Source organism: Oncorhynchus kisutch, linkage group LG10, assembly GCF_002021735.2.
Source record: "Oncorhynchus kisutch isolate 150728-3 linkage group LG10, Okis_V2, whole genome shotgun sequence".
NCBI lineage: Eukaryota > Metazoa > Chordata > Actinopteri > Salmoniformes > Salmonidae > Oncorhynchus > Oncorhynchus kisutch.
The window spans coordinates 13,409,153-13,432,554 of NC_034183.2; the positions used below are offsets into that span (position 1 = coordinate 13,409,153).

Sequence of the window (23,402 nt, forward strand, 5' to 3'; positions counted from 1 at the left end):
AATGCCAAGCATCACATCTGGAGGAAACTAGGCACCGCTCACCACCTGGCCAATACCATCTCTAGGGTGAAGCATGGCGGTGGCAGCATCATGCTGTGGGGATGTTTTTCAATGGCACGGAGGGAAAGATAAACAGAGCAAAGATCCGTGAATACCTCATACTGGGGTGAAGTTTCACCTTCCAACAGACAACGACCCTAAGCACACAGCCAAGACAATGCAGGAGTGGCTTCGGGACAAGTCTCTAAATGTCTTTGAGTGTCCCAGCCAGAGCCCGGACATTAACCCGATCCAACATCTCTGGAGAGACTTGACAGAGCTTGAGAAGATCTGCAGAGAAGAATTGGAGAAACTCCCCAAATACAGGTGTGCCAAGCTTGTAACGTCATACCCAAGAAGACTCGAGGCTGTAATCGCTGCCAACTGTGCTTCAACAAAGTACTGAGTAAAGGGTCTGAATCCTTATTTAAATGTATTATTGCATAGGGTATTGTGTGTAGATTGATGAGGGGGGGAAATTATTTAATACATTTTAGAATAAGGTTGTAAAGTAACAATGGTCTATAAATGGTCTATAAATCACAGTAAGTTAGGGGTAAATGCCCCATTTGGTCAATACATCACAGTAAGTTAGGGGTAAACACCCCATTTGGTCTATGAATCAGCATTTCGCTACACTCGCATCTCTACCATGTGTATGTGACAAATCAAATTTGATTTGATTTGAATCACAGTAAGTTATGGGTAAACACCCCATTTGGTCTATAAATCACAGTAAGTTAGGGGTAAACACACCATTTGGTCTATAAATCACAGTAAGTTAGGGGTAAACACCCCATTTGGTCTATAAATCACAGTAAGTTAGGGGTAAACACACCATTTGGTCTATAAATCACAGTAAGTTAGGGGTAAACACCCCATTTGGTCTATAAATCACAGTAAGTTAGGGGTAAACACCCCATTTGGTCTATAAATCACAGTAAGTTAGGGGTAAACACCCCATTTGGTCTATAAATCACAGCAAGTTAGGGGTAAAGACACCATTTGGTCTATAAATCACAGTAAGTTAGGGGTAAACACCCCATTTGGTCTATAAATCACAGTAAGTTAGGGGTAAACACACCATTTGGTCTATAAATCACAGTAAGTTAGGGGTAAACACACCATTTGGTCTATAAATCACAGTAAGTTAGGGGTAAACACACCATTTGGTCTATAAATCACAGCAAGTTAGGGGTAAACACCCCATTTGGTCTATAAATCACAGTAAGTTAGGGGTAAACACCCCATTTGGTCTATAAATCACAGTAAGTTAGGGGTAAACACCCCATTTGGTCTATAAATCACAGCAAGTTAGGGGTAAACACCCCATTTGGTCTATAAATCACAGCAAGTTAGGGGTAAACACCCCATTTGGTCTATAAATCACAGTAAGTTAGGGGTAAACACCCCATTTGGTCTATAAATCACAGCAAGTTAGGGGTAAACACCCCATTTGGTCTATAAATCACAGCAAGTTAGGGGTAAACACCCCATTTGGTCTATAAATCACAGTAAGTTAGGGGTAAACACACCATTTGGTCTATAAATCACAGTAAGTTAGGGGTAAACACACCATTTGGTCTATAAATCACAGTAAGTTAGGGGTAAACACACCATTTGGTCTATAAATCACAGCAAGTTAGGGGTAAACACACCATTTGGTCTATAAATCACAGTAAGTTAGGGGTAAACACCCCATTTGGTCTATAAATCACAGTAAGTTAGGGGTAAACACCCCATTTGGTCTATAAATCACAGCAAGTTAGGGGTAAACACCCCATTTGGTCTATAAATCACTGCAAGTTAGGGGTAAACACCCCATTTGGTCTATAAATCACAGCAAGTTAGGGGTAAACACCCCATTTGGTCTATGAATCACAGCAAGTTAGGGGTAAACACCCCATTTGGTCTATAAATCACAGCAAGTTAGGGGTAAACACCCCATTTGGTCTATAAATCACAGCAAGTTAGGGGTAAACACACCATTTGGTCTATAAATCACAGCAAGTTAGGGGTAAACACCCCATTTGGTCTATAAATCACAGTAAGTTAGGGGTAAACACCCTATTTGGTCTATAAATCACAGCAAGTTAGGGGTAAACACCCCATTTGGTCTATAAATCACAGCAAGTTAGGGGTAAACACCCCATTTGGTCTATGAATCACAGCAAGTTAGGGGTAAACACCCCATTTGGTCTATAAATCACAGCAAGTTAGGGGTAAACACACCATTTGGTCTATAAATCACAGCAAGTTAGGGGTAAACACCCCATTTGGTCTATAAATCACAGTAAGTTAGGGGTAAACACCCCATTTGGTCTATAAATCACAGCAAGTTAGGGGTAAACACCCCATTTGGTCTATAAATCACAGTAAGTTAGGGGTAAACACCCCATTTGGTCTATAAATCACAGCAAGTTAGGGGTAAACACCCCATTTGGTCTATAAATCACAGCAAGTTAGGGGTAAACACCCCATTTGGTCTATAAATCACAGCAAGTTAGGGGTAAACACCCCATTTGGTCTATAAATCACAGCAAGTTAGGGGTAAACACCCCATTTGGTCTATAAATCACAGCAAGTTAGGGGTAAACACCCCATTTGGTCTATAAATCACAGCAAGTTAGGGGTAAACACCCCATTTGGTCTATAAATCACAGCAAGTTAGGGGTAAACATCCCATTTGGTCTATAAATCACAGCAAGTTAGGGGTAAACACCCCATTTGAGAATCACTTGAGGAAAAATTAGAACATGCTCTATGGCTCTATGGGGGTGGTCTTGAAGGGCCACAGTCATTAATTGTAATTAATTAAGATAATGAAATATCTTACAGACACAACGACCCGAGGTCAGAGGGCACAGTGTTTGCATTCCATCATGGCATTTGTTGAGCTGTAGACATGTTTACAGTCCATACATCTAAGCACCTCATTTCCCACCAGATAAGTGTGTCCCTTTTTTAAAAGCAATCCAATAACTTAATTATACCCTCCTACCACCCACCCAAGCAAATGAAACTGAATGAGGAAATCAATTACTGAGTTTTTCTCCTCCTCCCCAACTTTGTCCCTACTGTGAATGTCATAATCTTTTCCACTGGCTAGTAATGAGCACATAGTCAAAAGAAACAATTAAATATTCCATAAATACAGGTAGGCTTACTATTTACAGTAACAAGTGTCCAACACGATTGTCATGACAACAATGCCATGGAGTATTTGACCTTGTTTTCGGCCACAGCTGAATCACATCTTTCAGTTCCACTTTCCCTATTACGCAACAGACACACTTGAGCTTGAAATGTTCACGGCACAACCACTTCTTAATTTCTCCAAAAAGTACGAGTTACTTTTTGCAGTATACTTACACACTCTCATTTTTTAACCAATAAGTAAGCATAGAAAAGTAACCATGAACAAGACTGGTAAGAGGTTCAACCTACAGGACCTGAATCAGTGCAGACTGCCCTAAGACAAAGAGAGCAGGCTGATGTCAATTTGACTTAGATTATAAATATTTGATTAAAGACTTCTGCTTTCTTGCACTTTACCTCAGCTGAGCAAAGTAACCCATTTGTCTCCTCTTTTCAAAACGGTTGCTACTGTTCAATTCCCCTTCAAAGATTCATAATACATAATGCTTTAGAAATTCCCTGAAAGAGGTTTGCAGTCACATGAAAGCTTAATCTTGGCATCCGTTTCATCCTGCCCATTTGATGAGACATCTTTTGCTTTTCTCATGAGCTTGATTCCAAACATATCCCGATCAAACGCGATCTTGACAAAAATCTTCCCTCTCTAATGCCCTGGCTTCTTGATTTGAAAGCAGACTGAAAGTCAGGGGAGGAGTCGCCTTCTTTTGGAGGCTGAAGATGGAGGCTAAGAGCACAGAACCTTTTGGAAAGGACACTTTTTGTTCAGGGTTTTCTTCAAAGTCTTAAATGGCTGTGTTATCTTCCGCCAAACATCTTCCCAAGGTTGCCATTAGTATCAAAGGCCCACTTTGACATTCTCCTTTGAAAGTGATGGCGAAGCAAGAGCGAAATAGTTTATAATAGTGAAGAGCATAAGAAATGTAGTGATGTTTAGAGGTTCTGCCACATGCCAATATCTTTGAGGAGATACTCCTGGTCAGCCTGCCTTCTACTGGATATTAACAGTCTACATTCAGTGGATTGGACAGAATGATAGGGCTTTTAAGGCTTTGGAATGGATACCCTTATATTCACATGTTTTCTAGGTCTTGTATAGGCACTCAGTAAAGTAAGACGGTCAGTTGTGGGAAATGGATCGTCTGCAGTGGACATCTCTGATCTAGCCCCAACATCTTGGACAGAGTGCAGTCGTAAAAACAATGAACCCAGATAAGAGCGGAAAATAACTTGTGCCGGTAGTTTCAGAATATTTATTAGGGGGACAGAAGCTTAGTGTCGTGCCAGTGTCCTGCCAAATTCCTTAGGGCTGCTTCCTCATTGCCAAAAAATGCGTGATCTGACCCGGATATGCAAATACCCTGCCTGATTTGCATATATTGTTAATTGGAAATGTATAAATTAGCTATGCAGACACAAAAAGGAAAACCCCAATCAAATCCCATCTTCCTTCTCAGCTGTCGTAGTTGGCTGCTGTAAATCAAATAGACACATGTCAAATAGACACACGTCAAATAGACACATGTCACACATGTCGTGTGTGGCAGCGAAAGTGTCTAGGCCAGCGTGTAATTGCACGCTTGTTAGTTTAAAGCCTTTCTAAATATCACATTTTTTAATGAGGGAAAACAGAAAGTCATTGGCATAGCCAATGTGAATGGAACGATTTATCAGAACATAACCATGTCACTCAGGCATGCCATATGGGCTGCTCAGTAATTGGACCCCTCTCTCAATGATTAGGCCAAATTTGTATGTCCGTTATTAGTAGATCATATTACACTCCTAGTTCCTCGGTCAAATCATCCAAAGGACACATTCTCCATTCTGACCCAGAGAATGACAACTGAAACATCTATTTCATGCAACATGTTGTTGCCTTGCGTATACTAGCTACCGGTAAATCATGACCAGATAAGAATATAGATTTATTTTGAAAGTGAATGACTATGGCAATGAGTGAACTTCACATCATCTTAAAAGTTGCTCCACAACCCAGTGACAATGCTCAGTGATGAGCAGGGATGTGTTATCTTGATTACATTGTTTCAGGACAATTTTGCATTAGATAGAGAGGCCATTTGAGGTGTAGACTCTCGCTTTGTGCTCAATAGTTTTCAATTTTTCACAACAAATGTTTTTTAATTATGGTCTGTGTGCTTACTCACAGTGGCTGCTCTGCTCACTCATAATGACTCTAACCTCAACAGCTCATCAACCTCAATCAGGAAAAATGAAGACATTACTTTGAGTAAAAGCTGAACACTGCCTTAAGGGCCATCCACAACAAGGACAATAATTATAATGATAGCTAGAACACTACAAAAAAAAAAAAAAGTTGTTCTATTCAAGTGAACAGCAGCTTCCACACGACGTAGAGAATGATAACAGTAGTTATCGTTAGGATCACTTTCAGAGCAACCTTTTCCCTTTCCCCCCAACAATACAACATCAACAACCAATCAAAAACTAGTTCGATTGAAGTGTTCTAGGTTCTAGGTACGCGAGGAAAATCCTCTCGGAGGGGAGAGGAGGGACGTTTTCCTAAATAACTGGGCATGTGAGAATAATGGCAGCCATATTAATTATAGGACGACTTGGGAGACTGATGATCCATGACAGAGAGAACATCTCAGTGTTGGCTTCTGTTAACGCTGATACATCCTGGCAAAATACAGCATCTGAAAGTCCTGTTAATACCTTTCTGGACCTTGTAAACTGTTGAGAATACACCCATAACTGCATAATCAGGCCTAGGCTTTATGCAGTTATTTTGGCATGAAACATGCATTCAAAACAGGACGTTTGAGCTTTTATTCAAATTAGCCTACATTTTACAGCCTAGACAATAGTTTGCAGACAAGTGACAGGGTAAGGCAAGTTTGCATAGACTTAGGTTGGAGTCCTTAAAACCTGTTTTTCAACCACTCCACAAATGTCTTGTTAGTTAACAAACTATAGTTTTGGCAAGTCGGTTAGGACATCTACTTTGTGCATGACACAAGTCGGTTAGGACATCTACTTTGTGCATGACACAAGTTGGTTAGGACATCTACTTTGTGCATAATACAAGTCGGTTAGGACATCTACTTTGTGCATGACACAGATAATTTTTCCAACAATTGTTAACTGACAGATTATTTCACTTATAATTCACTGTATCGCAATTCCAGTGGGTCAGAAGTTTCCATACACAAGGGTGACTGTGCCTTTAAACAGCTTGAAAAATTCCAGAAAATGATGTCATGGCTTTACAAGCTTCTGATTGGCTAATTGACATCATTTGAGTCAATTGGAGGTGTACCTGTGCATGTATTTCAAGAGCTTCCTTCAAACTCCGTGCCTCTGTGCTTGACATCATGGGGAAATCAAAAGAAAAGAAAGACCTCAGAAAAAAATTGTGGACCTCCACAAGTCTGGTTCATCCTTGGGAGTAATTTCCAAATGCCTTAAGGTACCACATTCATCTGTACAACCAATATTACGCAAGTATAAACACCATGGGACCACGCAGCCATCATACAGCTCAGAAAGGAGACACGTTCTGTCTCCTAGAGATGAACGTACTTTGGTGCGAAAAGTGCAAATCAATCACAGAACAACAGCAAAGGACCTTGTGAAGATGCTGGAGGAAACAGGTACAAAAGTATCTATATCCACAGTAAAACGAGTCCTATATCGACATAACCTGAAAGGCCGCTCAGCAAGGAAGAAGCCACTGCTCCAAAACCGCCATAAAAATGCCAGACTACGGTTTGCAACTGCACATGGGGACAAAGATCGTACTTTTTGGAGAAATATCGTCTGTTCTGATTAAACAAAAATAGAACTGTTTGGCCATAATGACCAACGTTATGTTTGGAGGAAAAAGGGGGAGGCTTGCAAGCTGAAGAACACCATCCCAACCATGAATCACGGGGGTGGGGGCATCATGTTGTGGGGGTGCTTTCATGCAGGAGGGACTGGTGCACTTCACAAAATAGATGGTATCATGAGGAAGGAAAATTATATGGATATGTTGAAGCAACATCTCAAGACATCAGTCAGGTTAATGCTTGATCGCAAATGGGTCTTCCAAATGGACAATGACGCCAAGCATACTTCCAAAATTGTGGAAAAATTAAGGACAACAAAGTCAAGGTACTGGAGTGGCCATCACAAAGCCCTGACCTCAATACTATAGACAATTTGTGGGCAGAACTGAAAAAGCATGTGGGAGCAAGGAGGTCTACAAACCTGACTCAGTTACACTAGCTCTGTCAGGTGGAATGGGCCAAAATTCACCCAACTTATTGTGGGAAGTTTGTGGAAGGCTACCCGAAACATTTGGCCCAAGTTAAACAATTTAAAGGCAATGCTACCAAGTACTAATTGAGTGTATGTAAACTTCTGACCCACTGGGAATGATGAAAGAAATAAAAGCTGAAATAAATCATTCACTCTACTATTTATTCTGACATTTCTCATTCTTAAAATAAAGTGGTGATCCTACCTGACCTAAGACAGGGAATTAAATGTCAGGAATTGTGACAAACTGAGTTTAAATGTATTTGGCTCAGGTGTATGTGAACTTCCGACTTCAACTGTACATTGAAATATTATTGCCAATTGTCACTATGACATTGAACACACCCTGAAGCACTGAATGGTCTATATTACTGCCTTATTACCATCCCTACAGTGTGCAGTAGGATGCTTTGATTAATTGATTGACAGATGTAGGCTACTGTAGAACGATACACCATAAACTTTCCTCTAGTGTGGATGCTCGCTGACGTTTTATAGTTATGTATAATTGATCATTATAGCTCTCGTTATAGTTATCGGCCTTGGTGTGGATAGCCATTTAGCCTGTTTGGTAGGCTGCTGTCTCACCGATTGATTTGCCACAGACTGAGCATGGCTGCAACCCTTTGACTCCACCTTCTGCCAGGTTTAGATGCTATCTCACTCAGCTTCACTGTTTTTTCAATTCAAGTTTCTTCCCAACCTGGCTAGTTGGTCAATTATATCCTAGATAGACCTTTATACCTACAGTAGGTGGGGGTGCAGTTGGTTTCATTTCTAGTAATGAGAAGTACATGACTAGAATTCTATCCTTTTGAGTTGAGATTAGTGCATACTAATGAAGGCTGGGCATGTTTCCTACAATTTTGTCTGCCTAGTTTGTCTGTGTATTCTATAACAAAGAGAAATCTTGCAGGACAAGGCCAGACTTAGAAGCATATCATTATTATTGCCGCGTTGACACATTTCTGACGTTAGCAATAAACAATGGGGAGTATAACGATAAGCTATTCATGTAATGTTCAGGGTTGTCAGACCAGACGTGTCGTATATGCCTTGACGTTGGAGTTGTTGGTCTTTTCCTCGATTAATCTCATCACACAAGACTATCTCTGTAATTAGTTTGTCATTTATCTCATTTTCTAATCTATTTGAAACATAGTGATGCCCCCCTGTGCATGAGAGAAAATGGGAAACAGAAACTAGTCAGTCATGTTGAGAGGGAATTAAATGTGTCCTTGTAAGTGATGTTTAATTGAAACGTCAGAACCCGTGATTAAGTTGTCTGTGTATTGCCGCACATTATTCAATATGATAAAGGGATTTCATCTCCCGTGTACTATCGGCTAGCCTCGTTACCAAACACACAGAGGCAAATACACCCTGTGAGGTTTTCTCTTCGTCTAGTGAACTGTGTCCTAGAATAAAGCTTACGTTTTTCTGGTGCTGTACGATGGGGATTCTGTTTTATGAAGTTTGTTTTGCTGGTGCTGTGCGATTCTGTTTTATGAAGTTTGTTTTGCTGGTGCTGTACGATGGGGATTCTGTTTTATGAAGTTTGTTTTGCTGGTGCTGTACGATGGGGATTCTGTTTTATGAAGTTTGTTTTGCTGGTGCTGTACGATGGGGATTCTGTTTTATGAAGTTTGTTTTGCTGGTGCTGTACGATGGGGATTCTGTTTTATGAAGTTTGTTTTGCTGGTGCTGTACGATGGGGATTCTGTTTTATGAAGTTTGTTTTGCTGGTGCTGTACGATGGGGATTCTGTTTTATGAAGTTTGTTTTGCTGGTGCTGTACGATGGGGATTCTGTTTTATGAAGTTTGTTTTGCTGGTGCTGTACGATGGGGATTCTGTTTTATGAAGTTTGTTTTGCTGGTGCTGTACGATGGGGATTCTGTTTTATGAAGTTTGTTTTGCTGGTGCTGTACGATGGGGATTCTGTTTTATGAAGTTTGTTTTGCTGGTGCTGTACGATGGGGATTCTGTTTTATGAAGTTTGTTTTGCTGGTGCTGTACGATGGGGATTCTGTTTTATGAAGTTTGTTTTGCTGGTGCTGTACGATGGGGATTCTGTTTTATGAAGTTTGTTTTGCTGGTGCTGTACGATGGGGATTCTGTTTTATGAAGTTTGTTTTGCTGGTGCTGTACGATGGGGATTCTGTTTTATGAAGTTTGTTTTGCTGGTGCTGTACGATGGGGATTCTGTTTTATGAAGTTTGTTTTGCTGGTGCTGTACGATGGGGATTCTGTTTTATGAAGTTTGTTTTGCTGGTGCTGTACGATGGGGATTCTGTTTTATGAAGTTTGTTTTGCTGGTGCTGTACGATGGGGATTCTGTTTTATGAAGTTTGTTTTGCTGGTGCTGTACGATGGGGATTCTGTTTTATGAAGTTTGTTTTGCTGGTGCTGTACGATGGGGATTCTGTTTTATGAAGTTTGTTTTGCTGGTGCTGTACGATGGGGATTCTGTTTTATGAAGTTTGTTTTGCTCGTGCTGTACGATGGGGATTCTGTTTTTTTAAGTTAACCCCTCTTGTGTGATGCGAAATCATCTTTCAGTGTTTTTTTTATGTGAGACCCATTCTTTACAGCAGCAGTGTGATATATTATGTAGACCTTTTCATTTTCCAGGGTAATTTGCAGATGTCTCAAATTGCTCATACTTACGTAGATTAGTACTAATGATTCAGGTGTTCTGGAGTAATTCCCTCAAGGCAAACTAATGATTAGCAAACTTGGACAGTGCAAGTTCAGTATGTGCATACTGATTCATATAGAACTAAGTTTCCTACAAAACAAAGTTTCCTACAGAAGTAAGTTATAGCACATCAAACCAGTTATGGAAAATATGGACTTTGTCCAAACCCTATTTGTCTGATACAGCATGTTTAGTAAACTGGACAACTGCCCCACACCTTGCTGTCAGGTAGTCGTGATTAAATGTACATTTGAATACGTCTTCACATCTGACATGCCACATAGTTTTCTTATGACAAGGAAATACTGGCCCTTACCTACAATCGTGACTACTGAGCAGCAACATCTTTCAATTTGAGTATGAACCGTGCAAGTCATGCTCCAATCATGCTGGGTCTACAGACAAGTAATCAGTCTTTCCTGCTGTGCCAAATGCCTCCCTTTCAGACAGATCTGTCACACCAAGAGCTGCTATCAAATTTCATTGAATTTCATTTACAAGGGCCTATTAATGCAAAGATGTCAAGATCCTTGAATGAGGGCTTGCTCGACCAGATAGTTCACCACACACTTTCTTTAAACTTCTTTTCTCTGTTTGTTGCCAGAGGAATCTGAAGGAAAGTTTGAGAAACATAACAATGGCTGTTTTTTTTCACTATTCTATTCACTAGTAGACACCTGAAACATAATGATTTGCAGTGGGTCATGTACATTACTTAACTGCTGCTTGTAGAGAATGGGAATTGAAATCAATGTAATCAAAAAGGTGAATTATTTTGTTTCCAGTCGGTCTGACGTCCTCTTAATTACAAGCATACATACAGTAGGATACAAAATATTATTTGAAATGCTAGTGCTGTCTGCATGTGCCTAAAGTGAAAATGGTTGACAGTTACATTGTGATATGTATGTATTGTGACATGTTATATTAAACTGTGAGATGTAATCATTCATACAAGGACTGTGTGAAAAAGTCAGGGATATTCATATTGAATAGATTACGAACGTGGGAGTCTTAAGTATTGACTGCCTTATTCTTCAATTCACACCTACTCAGTACAACTGCCGAACACTGGACAATTTGACAGTCAACGACAGAACTGTCTATTGAACAGCGGCATTTATCTTACTGTTGTTCTCCTCTTGTCCAGGACTGGAGAAGGTGGGCCGTGACTCAACCTATGAACAGGAGGGGAAGGTACAGTTTGTGATGGATGCTGTATATGCCATGGCCCACGCCCTACACCGAATGCACCGGGAGCTCTGCTCAGGGTACCCAGGCCTGTGTCCACGCATGGCCAACATTGACGGCAAGGAGCTACTGACCTTTATTAGGGCAGTAAACTTCAATGGTAAGGACCCTTTTCAACACATCATCACCATCACTGTTATCATCTTCATCATTATCATCATGTGGCATACACTTTTCCAACTTTCATTCTTCCTCATTACATTACCATATGATTGTTATGGAACCTTCCCCTACATTTCCATTATTGTCTCACTCCTTTGTTTCTGTTTCATTGTCATTATACCCTCTACAGACACTTCATTCATTACTGCAATTCCCCCTCCTCAAGCACCTGATCATTTATTCATCTCTCAGCCTTGACCTCTTCATTTCTCCAATACTGTGTTTTGGTTAATCATGTCACATGACCTTACTTTTTCATCAAATTATCCAGCACCATCCTCAGGCAATTGCTTTAATTGTTTGTCTAATTCTCATTTCTGGAAAAGGCTTACTAAAATAAAGCGTAAGATCCAGGTCATGTGACATGATTAACCAAAACACTAATAAAATGCCCTCTCCTAATAAATGCCCTCTCCTCTTCTTTATTTAACTAGGCAAGTCAGTCAAGAACAAATTCTTATTTTCAATAACGGCCTAGGAACAGTGGGTTAACTGCCTTGTTCAGGGGCAGAACGACAGATTTTTACCTTGTCAGCTCGGGGATTCGATCTAGCAACCTAGATCGAGGCTACCTGCCGCCCCTCTTCACTTTCCTCCTCTGCTCTTCTCTCTTCACTCTCCTCTTCTGCTTTTCTCTCTCCTCCTCTGCTCTTCTCTCTCCTCCTCTGCTCTTCTCTCTTCTCTCTCCTACTCTGCTCTTCTCTCTTCTCTCTCCTACTCTGCTCTTCTCTCTTCTCTCTCCTACTCTGCTCTTCTCTCTTCTCTCTCCTACTCTGCTCTTCTCTCTTCTCTCTCCTACTCTGCTCTTCTCTCTTCACTCTCCTCCTCTGCTCTTCTCTCTCCTACTCTGCTCTTCTCTCTTCACTCTCCTCCTCTGCTCTTCTCTCTTCTCTCTCCTACTCTGCTCTTCTCTCTTCACTCTCCTCCTCTGCTCTTCTCTCTTCTCTCTCCTACTCTGCTCTTCTCTCTTCACTCTCCTCTGCTCTTCTCTCTTCACTCTCAGCAGGTAGCCTAGTGGTTAGTTCATTGGACTAGTGACCAAAAAGTTTTAAGATCAAATCTCCGAGCTGACAAGGTACAAATCTGTTGTTCTGCCCCTGAACGAGGCAGTTAACCCACTGTCCCTAGGCCGTCATTGAAAATAATAATTTGTTCTTAACTGACTTGCCTAGTTAAAAAAATTGACTCTGTGCTTCTCTCTTCACTCTTCTCCTCTGCTCTTCTCTCTTCACTCTCCTCCTCTGCTTTTCTCTCTCCACTCTCCTCCTCTGCCCTTCTCTCTTCACTCTCCTCCTCTGGTCTTCTCTCTTCACTCTCCTCCTCTGCCCTTCTCTCTTCACTCTCCTCCTCTGCTCTTCTCTCTTCACTCTCCTCCTCTGCTCTTCTCTCTTCACTCTCCTCTGCTCTTCTTTCTTCACTCTCCTCCTCTGCTCTTCTCTCTTCACTCTCCTCCTCTGCTCTTCTCTCTTCACTCTCCTCCTCCGCTCTTCTCTCTTCACTTTCCTCCTCTGCTCTTCTCTCCTCACTCTCCTCCTCTGCTCTTCTCTCTTCACTCTCCTCCTCTGCTCTTCTCTCTTCACTCTCCTCCTCTGCTCTTCTCTCTTCACTCTCCTCTGCTCTTCTCTCTTCACTCTCCTCCTCTGCTCTTCTCTCTTCACTCTCCTCCTCTGCTCTTCTCTCTTCACTCTCCTCCTCCGCTCTTCTCTCTCCACTCTCCTCCTCTGCCCTTCTCTCTTCACTCTCCTCCTCTGCTCTTCTCTCTTCACTCTCCTCTGCTCTTCTCTCTTCACTCTCCTCCTCTGCTCTTCTCTCTTCACTCTCCTCCTCTGCTCTTCTCTCTTCACTCTCCTCCTCTGCTCTTCTCTCTCCACTCTCCTCCTCTGCTCGTCTCTCTTCACTCTCCTCCTCTGCTCTTCTCTCTTCACTCTCCTCCTCTGCTCTTCTCTCTTCACTCTCCTCTGCCCCTTCTCTATTCACTCTCCTCCTCTGCTCTTCTCTCTTCACTCTCCTCTGCTTTTCTCTCTTCACTCTCCACTCTCCTTCTCTTCTCCTGACTCGTACAGTTTCTCCTCTCATCTTGTTCTACCTATTTTCACAGTCTTGGTCATCGGTCAAGATGGGTCTTCTTTGAGGGTAGCCATAGATAGATCTCTGTCAGCTATACTAGAGATTCACACAGTCTCTGTGTTCTAATTCTTATCATGAGTATTGTCTCGGGTTCAATAAAACAAATTGGTATTCATTCAGTATCACAATAATTGTTGGCTTATACATGCAGTAAAGAGGTCAATCAAACTCGACCAAAAGAATGGAAATGCCATGGAAATGCGTGGGGGAAAGATCCCAAATCTCCTCATTTCCCCCATAAAAAGGTGCCTACAATTAGGATATTGTTTATTTGTGTATTTCACACTATGTTGAGGTAAAAATCAGAGTATAATGCTTATATGGATGTCAACCCCAATATATGTTTATGTCATCATCACCAATCAACTGCATTACAGGTAAAAACTACTTTGACTACCACCACCGATTTCTGTACGCTAGCTACGCTACCAGCTCATACAAATGGGAGTTAGCATTTAGCAGTTACTTCTTCTAAACCTGAAAAAGGACAACTTCTAAATGTTCTACATGAAAACAGACAAATATATCAACATCTGACTTTAATAACCACATTGTGGGCCTGTTACAATATATCAATCATGGCTGATTTGACCAATATCCACTTTGTTAGAACAGATGTTTTGAATGTGCGCCAATCCGGCATCCTTCTTCGATCCCCCACGAACTGTTTCAGTCTGTAATTCATGGTTTGATTATTATTTGTCACTTCCATGGCTTGGATTACTGCTTCAGAGAGTGAATCCACGATTAATAAGCTCCACGGCTGTCAAAAACTACTTTTAGGGACACTTCAAGACCCAATAGTCTGACTCTTCACTAACAAACTCCAATGAAAAAATTATTGGGAGTCTTTTGCCTTTAAGGGGTAAGGAAAAGCTCAGTACTTCTGATTCAGCTCTGCCGTCTTCATCAATGGGATGAATAACATCAGGCATTTATCACCACCAGCACAACCACACATCACCAATCTAACTCTGAGGTTCTTAATTGTTTCTAAGCTAAGATTGTTTCATACTTCATTTCATTACTTAGAACTACATAGTTAATTCACCATAAAGTAACTATTTGTCAGATAGGATTGTCTTTCTCTTCCTATTGTGTTTTTATCACGTGTGCTAGACTGATAATTCACAGATACAGCTCAGAACATACAGTCATTTATATGTCCCCCTCTCTCTTCAGCTCAGAACATACAGTCATTTATATGTCCCTGTCTCTCTTCAGCTCAGAACATACAGTCATTTATATGTCCCCCTCTCTCTTCAGCTCAGAACATACAGTCATTTATATGTCCCTGTCTCTCTTCAGCTCAGAACATACAGTCATTTATATGTCCCTGTCTCTCTTCAGCTCAGAACATACAGTCATTTATATGTCCCCCTCTCTCTTCAGCTCAGAACATACAGTCATTTATACAGTATGTCCCTGTCTCGGAACATGTGCAGATTCGAAGACGGCTCACGTTCAGAGTTGTGAGATAACAATGTGATTAATTTAACATTGGCCCAGTACTTTTGTAATTCTACACCAGAGTACCTCTTGAATGGGTGGGATAAAAGACTACAGTAGATAAAGCCGGTACATCTTCATCTCTCGCCTGTTACTTCAGGATACATTTACAAGGTTGTCATCCTTTTCAAAGCGTGTGGCGAGATGGACTTGCTTAGATAGAGGGAGAAAGAAATAACACTTCACATATCTCCCCATGCTCTGACTCCGTTGAGGTTAAGGTTTTCAAATGGATTTCTTTATGCTCGTGGTGCTGAATGAGTCAGTTAATCACTCTATGTAGACTATTCAACCTTGGCCAACCGTCTGTATTGTAGGCAGAAAGACTTCAAAGGCCCTGTAGACACACATACAGAGGCAGAAAGACTTCACAGGCCCTGTAGACACACATACAGAGGCAGAAAGACTTCACAGGCCCTGTAGACCCACATACAGAGGCAGAAAGACTTCACAGGCCCTGTAGACACACATACAGAGGCAGAAAGAATTCACAGGCCCTGTAGACACACATACAGAGGCAGAAAGACTTCACAGGCCCTGTAGACACACATACAGAGGCAGAAAGACTTCACAGGCCCTGTAGACACACATACAGAGGCAGAAAGACTTCACAGGCCCTGTAGACACACATACAGAGGCAGAAAGACTTCACAGGCCCTGTAGACAAACATACAGAGGCAGAAAGACTTCACAGGCCCTGTAGACCCACATACAGAGGCAGAAAGACTTCACAGGCCCTGTAGACACACATACAGAGGCAGAAAGAATTCACAGGCCCTGTAGACACACATACAGAGGCAGAAAGACTTCACAGGCCCTGTAGACACATACAGAGGCAGAAAGAATTCACAGGCCCTGTAGACACACATACAGAGGCAGAAAGAATTCACAGGCCCTGTAGACACACATACAGAGGCAGAAAGAATTCACAGGCCCTGTAGACACACATACAGAGGCAGAAAGACTTCACAGGCCCTGTAGACACACATACAGAGGCAGAAAGACTTCACAGGCCCTGTAGACACACATACAGAGGCAGAAAGACTTCACAGGCCCTGTAGACCCACATACAGAGGCAGAAAGACTTCACAGGCCCTGTAGACACACATACAGAGGCAGAAAGAATTCACAGGCCCTGTAGACACACATACAGAGGCAGAAAGACTTCACAGGCCCTGTAGACACATACAGAGGCAGAAAGAATTCACAGGCCCTGTAGACACACATACAGAGGCAGAAAGAATTCACAGGCCCTGTAGACACACATACAGAGGCAGAAAGAATTCACAGGCCCTGTAGACACACATACAGAGGCAGAAAGACTTCACAGGCCCTGTAGACACACATACAGAGGCAGAAAGACTTCACAGGCCCTGTAGACACACATACAGAGGCAGAAAGAATTCACAGGCCCTGTAGACCCACATACAGAGGCAGAAAGACTTCACAGGCCCTGTAGACACACATACAGAGGCAGAAAGACTTCACAGGCCCTGTAGACACACATACAGAGGCAGAAAGACTTCACAGGCCCTGTAGACACACATACAGAGGCAGAAAGAATTCACAGGCCCTGTAGACACACATACAGAGGCAGAAAGACTTCACAGGCCCTGTAGACCCACATACAGAGGCAGAAAGACTTAACTGTTTTTTCAAGAATGTGGTCTGTCCCTTCAGCACAAAGGCCCATGCTTTCAGCACAAAGGCCCTACCTAAGTTTGGTAATATTTCTCAGTCCTTACAACTGTGTTGTATCATGTTAGAAAAACAAGTGAACATGAAAAGTAATTCGTACAACAGAAGGTGTTGACTCCTACATCTTTTTCCTTTGGCTGTCCATATGGAAACAGCGTGAGTAACTCGTAAAAAGCACTCTTCACTCCTCTCATCTTTCCCCTCATGTGTAGCTATTTTGCATGCTTTTCCTTGATCTGCCTCAACATTTCAATACCTCAGTTGGGTAAGTTTTCATATATCCACAAGCGTCTCTCCTCCCAGCTCCCTACCTGAGAGGGAGAGGCAGATCTGAATAATGATTCTATCTTCTTCTCCGGCAATGGGCTAGGGAGAAATATGGAGCAGGGGAATAGGCATTCTCACTGGCTTTTTACGGCAAGCATGCAGAACTTGTAAAGCTTCAGTTGATTTCTTAACAATCTTCAGACCTTGAAGGGATTCATATCTCTGCCAAACTTGATGAATGTGGAACTGCACTGTGTTATTTTGGGAGAAAAAAACATTGAATTAGCAATGAATATGACTGCGGGACAGAAATTGCAAGCCTGTGTTCAGTCAAACCCACATCAGTGCTGTGTTGGATGATGAAACACTATATTGTGTGTGCCTTGATCATTGAATTAAATTAAAAGTAACGACAACAAAAAGAGGAAAAAGTTATGCATGCATTTGCAATTCTAAGTGTAGGATGAATGTTATGCACAAGAATATTTTCAAGAAATAATGCAGATTGGTTAAAACAAGGTTAAAGACAAGATGATTGAGTGTACAGGAGTGCCTTATGAAATACACAAAGTATTTCAACACACATGCATGTGTGAGTCTGTTCCTGCCTGTGTATAAAATGCTTGATTGAGACTGTAGGAGTGCTTTAGCGTATGAACACACACACATCATCACATACGAGCATCAATAGAGTTTTTTTTCTCCACACTGGTTTTTGGGAGCAAAGCGTAGGGGTTACCCGTAAACAGAGTTTGAAATGTACCGAATCAGACGTCCAAGCTTTGAGCAGCGCTTCGACAGTGACTGTGACTATAGCCAGAGGCTAATTGCTAACCCAACCGCATTCCCATTCGCCTGAGTGGCTTCATACATACGCTTATTTTTAGATTAGTGTCAGGAGGCTAATAGAGAATGAGCATAAACAGGACTATTTGCCTCTAATGCTAACATTTTACTATGATAAAACCATCAGAATATAAAGGCTTTTGTGTCTTGTTTAGAACACGATTACTAGAGCATAGAAAAATAGAATAGTCATCAGGGTGATTTCGTCCATTAGTTTGGACATGGACTTTTAACTAAACAGTGATAAGGGTCCAGTTTAAGTTTTGGGGCTTTCTACTGTGTCACAATATTTATTCCTTCCTTTTGATATTTGAATGAACAAACAAACAAACAATTAAATGAATTCACTGACAGGTTGCAAACCATATGTAGCTTGTTGCGGAATTTCCTCTCCCACCCCTGAGCCAGAATCCTGCATTGGGTCCGATACTGTATATATTAGAAAGGACTCTACCCTGAGCCCTCTGAGATGTCAAGAAACAATCAATGTTGGGAGATGAATTGTAATAAGCTAGAAAATCTCCCATTGCTGTTTTTCAGATCTAATGTCTGCTGCCTGTCAGTGTCCGAAAGAATGCCGCTTCAGTCAGGGTTCTATTCAATAGCAATCGTTGAATTAATAGAACATAAAACAATGACTATTCTGATCTCACATGCTGACAGCAGGGCTGCCATTAGACACTTGAACCATGACCCTGTTGGCACTTTAAGGGGGAAATTGTAGTGGAGATACATTGGCATTCCCATGACTTATTTGCACTGCCAATAGAGGAAATGAAATATGTGTGGACATTGGCCTCCATTAGAGGTAAATGAAATGTGGACGTGTCTCCGGAGTCAGCGAGTTCTACATGACCTACTGTACAATAGCACTCCTCCATCTTTTTTATTGACAAACAAAACAACCAATCAAAAATATTATTTTCATACGGTGCTATCCGGAAGAGTTTTGTAAAAGGGAAAGTCTATCTGCCGTAGCCTCGAGACTGCACAAATCAGATTGACATGATTTTGGCAGGCCTTGTCACAATAACCCATTTATGAAGCTTAACACAGTATATAATTCACAAGCAATTACTGCACCTTTTTTTTTTACAGATCCTCGAGCCCACCTACAGTTCAATGTCATCTGTCAATGCATTCCTTTTACAAAAGCTCTCCTTCCTGTTGCTTCTAGCCTAAGGCATAAAGAAAAGCTTTTGGCCTTCTGGATTGAGATTCCTTGAGGCAGAAAGGAGCATTGGTGATAAGCTGAATTCAAGGTCCATACCAAGGTTGATCTTGAACATAAAACCCTTGTATGTGGCCAGTAATTAATGAAACGCCAGTAGATCTACTTTGTGATTAATGAAACGCCAGTAGATCGACATTGAGATGAATGAAACGCCAGTAGATCTACTTTGTGATTAATGAAATAACAGTAGATCTACTTTGTGATTAATGAAATGCCAGTAGGCCTACTTTGAGATTAATGAAACCCCAGTAGATCTACATTGAGATGAATGAAACGCCAGTAGATCTACTTTGTGATTAATGAAACGCCAGTAGATCTACTTTGAGATGAATGAAACGCCAGTAGATCTACTTTGTGATTAATGAAATAACAGTAGATCTACTTTGTGATTAATGAAATGCCAGTAGATCTACTTTGAGATGAATGAAACCCCAGTAGATCTACATTGAGATGAATGAAACGCCAGTAGATCTACTTTGTGATTAATGAAACGCCAGTAGATCTACTTTGAGATGAATGAAACACAGGTAGATCTACTTTGAGATGAATGAAACGCCAGTAGATCTACATTGAGATGAATGAAACGCCAGTAGATCTACTTTGTGATTAATGAAACGCCAGTAGGTCTACTTTGAGATGATTGAAACGCCAGTAGATCTACATTGAGATGAATGAAATGCCAGTAGATCTACTTTGTGATTAATGAAACACCAGTAGATCTACTTTGAGATGAATGAAACACAGGTAGATCTACTTTGAGATGAATGAAACGCCAGTAGATCTACATTGAGATGAATGAAACGCCAGTAGATCTACTTTGTGATTAATGAAACGCCAGTAGATCTACATTGAGATGAATGAAACGCCAGTAGATCTACATTGAGATGAATGAAACACAGGTAGATCTACTTTGAGATGAATGAAACACAGGTAGATCTACTTTGTGATTAATGAAACGTCAGTAGATCTACATTGAGATGAATGAAACACAGGTAGATCTACTTTGAGATGAATGAAACACAGGTAGATCTACTTTGTGATTAATGAAACGCCAGTAGATCTACATTGAGATGAATGAAACACAGGTAGATCTACTTTGTGATTAATGAAACGCCAGTAGATCTACTTTGAGATGAATGCAACACAGGTAGATCTACTTTGAGATTAATGCAATGGCTTGTTTTAGTTTTTACAGTAACTCACTGAAAGAGAGGTGCACTCATTTGCATCCATGCCAAATACAAAGACACTGTACATTGATAGCAAAAATGTAACATTACCAATAAACAAACACTTTGTCAGCATCAGAGCAATGTGTGGATTCTTCACTCTTTTGTCATCCATATCATCCCCTATCATCCACTATCATCCACTATGGTCACTGTCATCAACTATCATCCACTATAATCCACTATCATCCACTGTCATCTACTGTCATCCACTATCATCCACTGTCATCCACTATAATCCATATCATCCACTGTCATTCACTATCATCCACTATCATCCACAATCATCCATTTTATTCTCATGCCACTGCTTGGAACACTGTTTTGTGTTTTGGAGGGGCTTTTTGCATATGTCAAGGGTCAGGTCAGCCTGTCACAATGGATCGTTAAGGGGTTGTAAGTAAGCATTTCACGGTAATGATTACACCTGTTGTATTCGACGCATGTGACAAATAAGATTTGATTTAATTTGAGAGCATCCCATGTGAGAGCACTAATCTGGCCCCATGAAAACCTTTCAAGTGTCTGACATTCTGTTGAAAGCTGTCATTCTGCCGTGTCTCTGTTGTCACCATGTAACTGGGGCTGATTTCCAATCTTATCATTCATCAAGACTGATTTGGTACAAGAGCCCCGCACCATCATCATTATCGAGAAATATTCTGGGAATATTTTTTACTTCATATCAACATGATTTTGCTGGGGGGGCTCTGGATCCCGAGGATGGTATGGTGATTCATCGCTGTGCAGATGCGATTTGCCATGCATTTATTCATGTTGAAGAAGGTAGGACTTGGATATAATCAAAACCTGCGCCCACTCAGTAATCATAAATTACTGAGGGTGTCTGCTCTTTCATTACTATATTCCGTTGCTCTGGATTCTGTTTCTAAAGGAATCTACTTTGTAGGCTGCGTGGGTAATTGGAAGCTTGAGAGTGGGTCAACCCATGATTATGTCTGGGATTGGTTCAATCAACGCATTGCCCAACCATCTAATCATCTATGTAAAGAGCCACAGAGTCGCAGTATAAAAAAAATGTAGTCACGTTTGTTACAATCAAAGCGCTGATTGGAGTGCAGAACGGTTAAGAATGAGCATTAATGTTGTTGTTTTTGACCGAGTCAGAGCAGAGGTATTGTCAGTCTGGCCGTCATCGTTTAAATCTAGGTGGTTCCATTCTGTAGCATCACTTGAACCTATGTGACAAAAGTATAGATGAACAACAGATGACAGTATATCATGTCAGATGCATTGATACGCAAAGCAAGCTAATTGTTGCTGGTTTATCAGTCAGCTGAATGTCTACTCTAAGTTGATGAATAGGTATACAGTGGCTTTAGAAAGCATTCACACCCATTGTTATGTTACTGTCTGTATTTCAAATGGATTCAATTTAGATTTTGTGTCACTAACCTACACACAATACCCCATAATGTCAAAGTGGAATTATGTTTACATAATTAATTTTTACAAATTAATAAAAAATGAAAAGCTGAAATTGAGTCAATAAGTATTCAACCCTTTTGTTACAGTGATCCTAACTAAGTTCAGGATTTTTTGTGTCACTCTGTGTGTAATAATAGTGTAAACATGATTTTTGAATGACTACCTCATCTCTGTACCCCACACATACAATTATTTTTAAGGTCCTCAGTCGAACAGTGAATTTCAAACACCGATTCATCCACAAAGACCAGGGAGATTTTCCAATGCCTCGCAAAGAAGGGCACCTATTGGTAGGCAAATAAAAAAGCAGACATTGAATATCTCTTTGAGCAGGGTGAAGTTATTAAATTAACTTTGGATTGTGTATCAATACACTCAGTCACTACATAGATACAGGCGTCCTTCCTAACTCAGTTGCCGGGGAGGAAGGAAACCGCATAGGGATTTCACCATGAGGCCAATGGTGACTTTAAAACAGTTACAGAGTTTAATGACTGTGATAAGAAAAAAACTGAGGATGGATCAACAACATTGTAGTTACTCCACAATACCAACCTAATTGATAGAGTGAAAAGAAGGACGCCAGTACAGAATACAAATATTTCAAAACATGCATCCTGTTTCAATAAGGCACTAAAGTAAAATTGCAAAATAAATGTGTCAAAGAAATTAACTTTATGTCCAATACAAAGCATTATGTTTGGGGCAAATCCAGCAAAACATATCCCTAAGTATCACTCTTGGGGCAGCAGGTAGCTTAGTGGTTAGAGGGTTGGGCCAGTAACCAGAAGGTTGCTGCATCGAATCCCTGAGCTGACAAGGTAAAAATCTGTCGTTCTGCCCCTGAGCAAGGCAGTTAACCCCCTGTTCCCTCGGAGCCAAAGATGTGGATGTCGATTAAGGCAGCCCCCCACACCTCTCTATTTCAGAGGGGTTGGGATAAATGCAGAAGATATATTCAGTTGGACAACTGACTAGGTATCTCCCTTTCATATTTTCACACATGGTGGTGGCTGCATCATGTTATGGGTATGCTTTTCATCATGGGGGGATTTTTGGGATAAAAATAAACAGAATAGAGCCAAGCACAGGCAAAATCTAAGAGGAAAACCTGGTTCAGTCCCCTTTTTAACAGACACTGGTAGACAAATTCACCTTTCAGCTATTAGAGGCTTCTAAGGGGAGGACAGCTAATAGTAATGGCTGGAACAGAGAGGATGGAATGGCATCAAACCATGTGATTTATGTTTTTGATACCATTCTACCTATTCCTCTCCAGCCATGACCACGAGCCCATCCTCTCCAATAAGGTGCGACCAACCTCCTGTGCTTTCAGCAAGACAAAAACCTAAAACAGTTTGCTTACAATGTTCCTGAGTGGCCTAGTTACAATTCTGAATGAAATCTGCTTGAAAATCTATAGCAAGACTTGAAAATTACTGTCTAGT

At 41.1% G+C, this 23,402-nt stretch overlaps 1 protein-coding gene across 1 annotated transcript in view; it reads left to right on the plus strand.

Annotated features, from left to right (window-relative positions):
• The window catches only part of LOC109897772 (metabotropic glutamate receptor 8), a 197,432-nt gene that overhangs the window by 155,290 nt on the left and 18,740 nt on the right, over positions 1-23,402 (plus strand). The window contains exon 7 of the mRNA XM_031833147.1: positions 11,333-11,533. Within this exon, the coding sequence (XP_031689007.1) occupies positions 11,333-11,533 (201 nt within the window). The remainder of the gene's footprint in view (positions 1-11,332; positions 11,534-23,402) is intronic.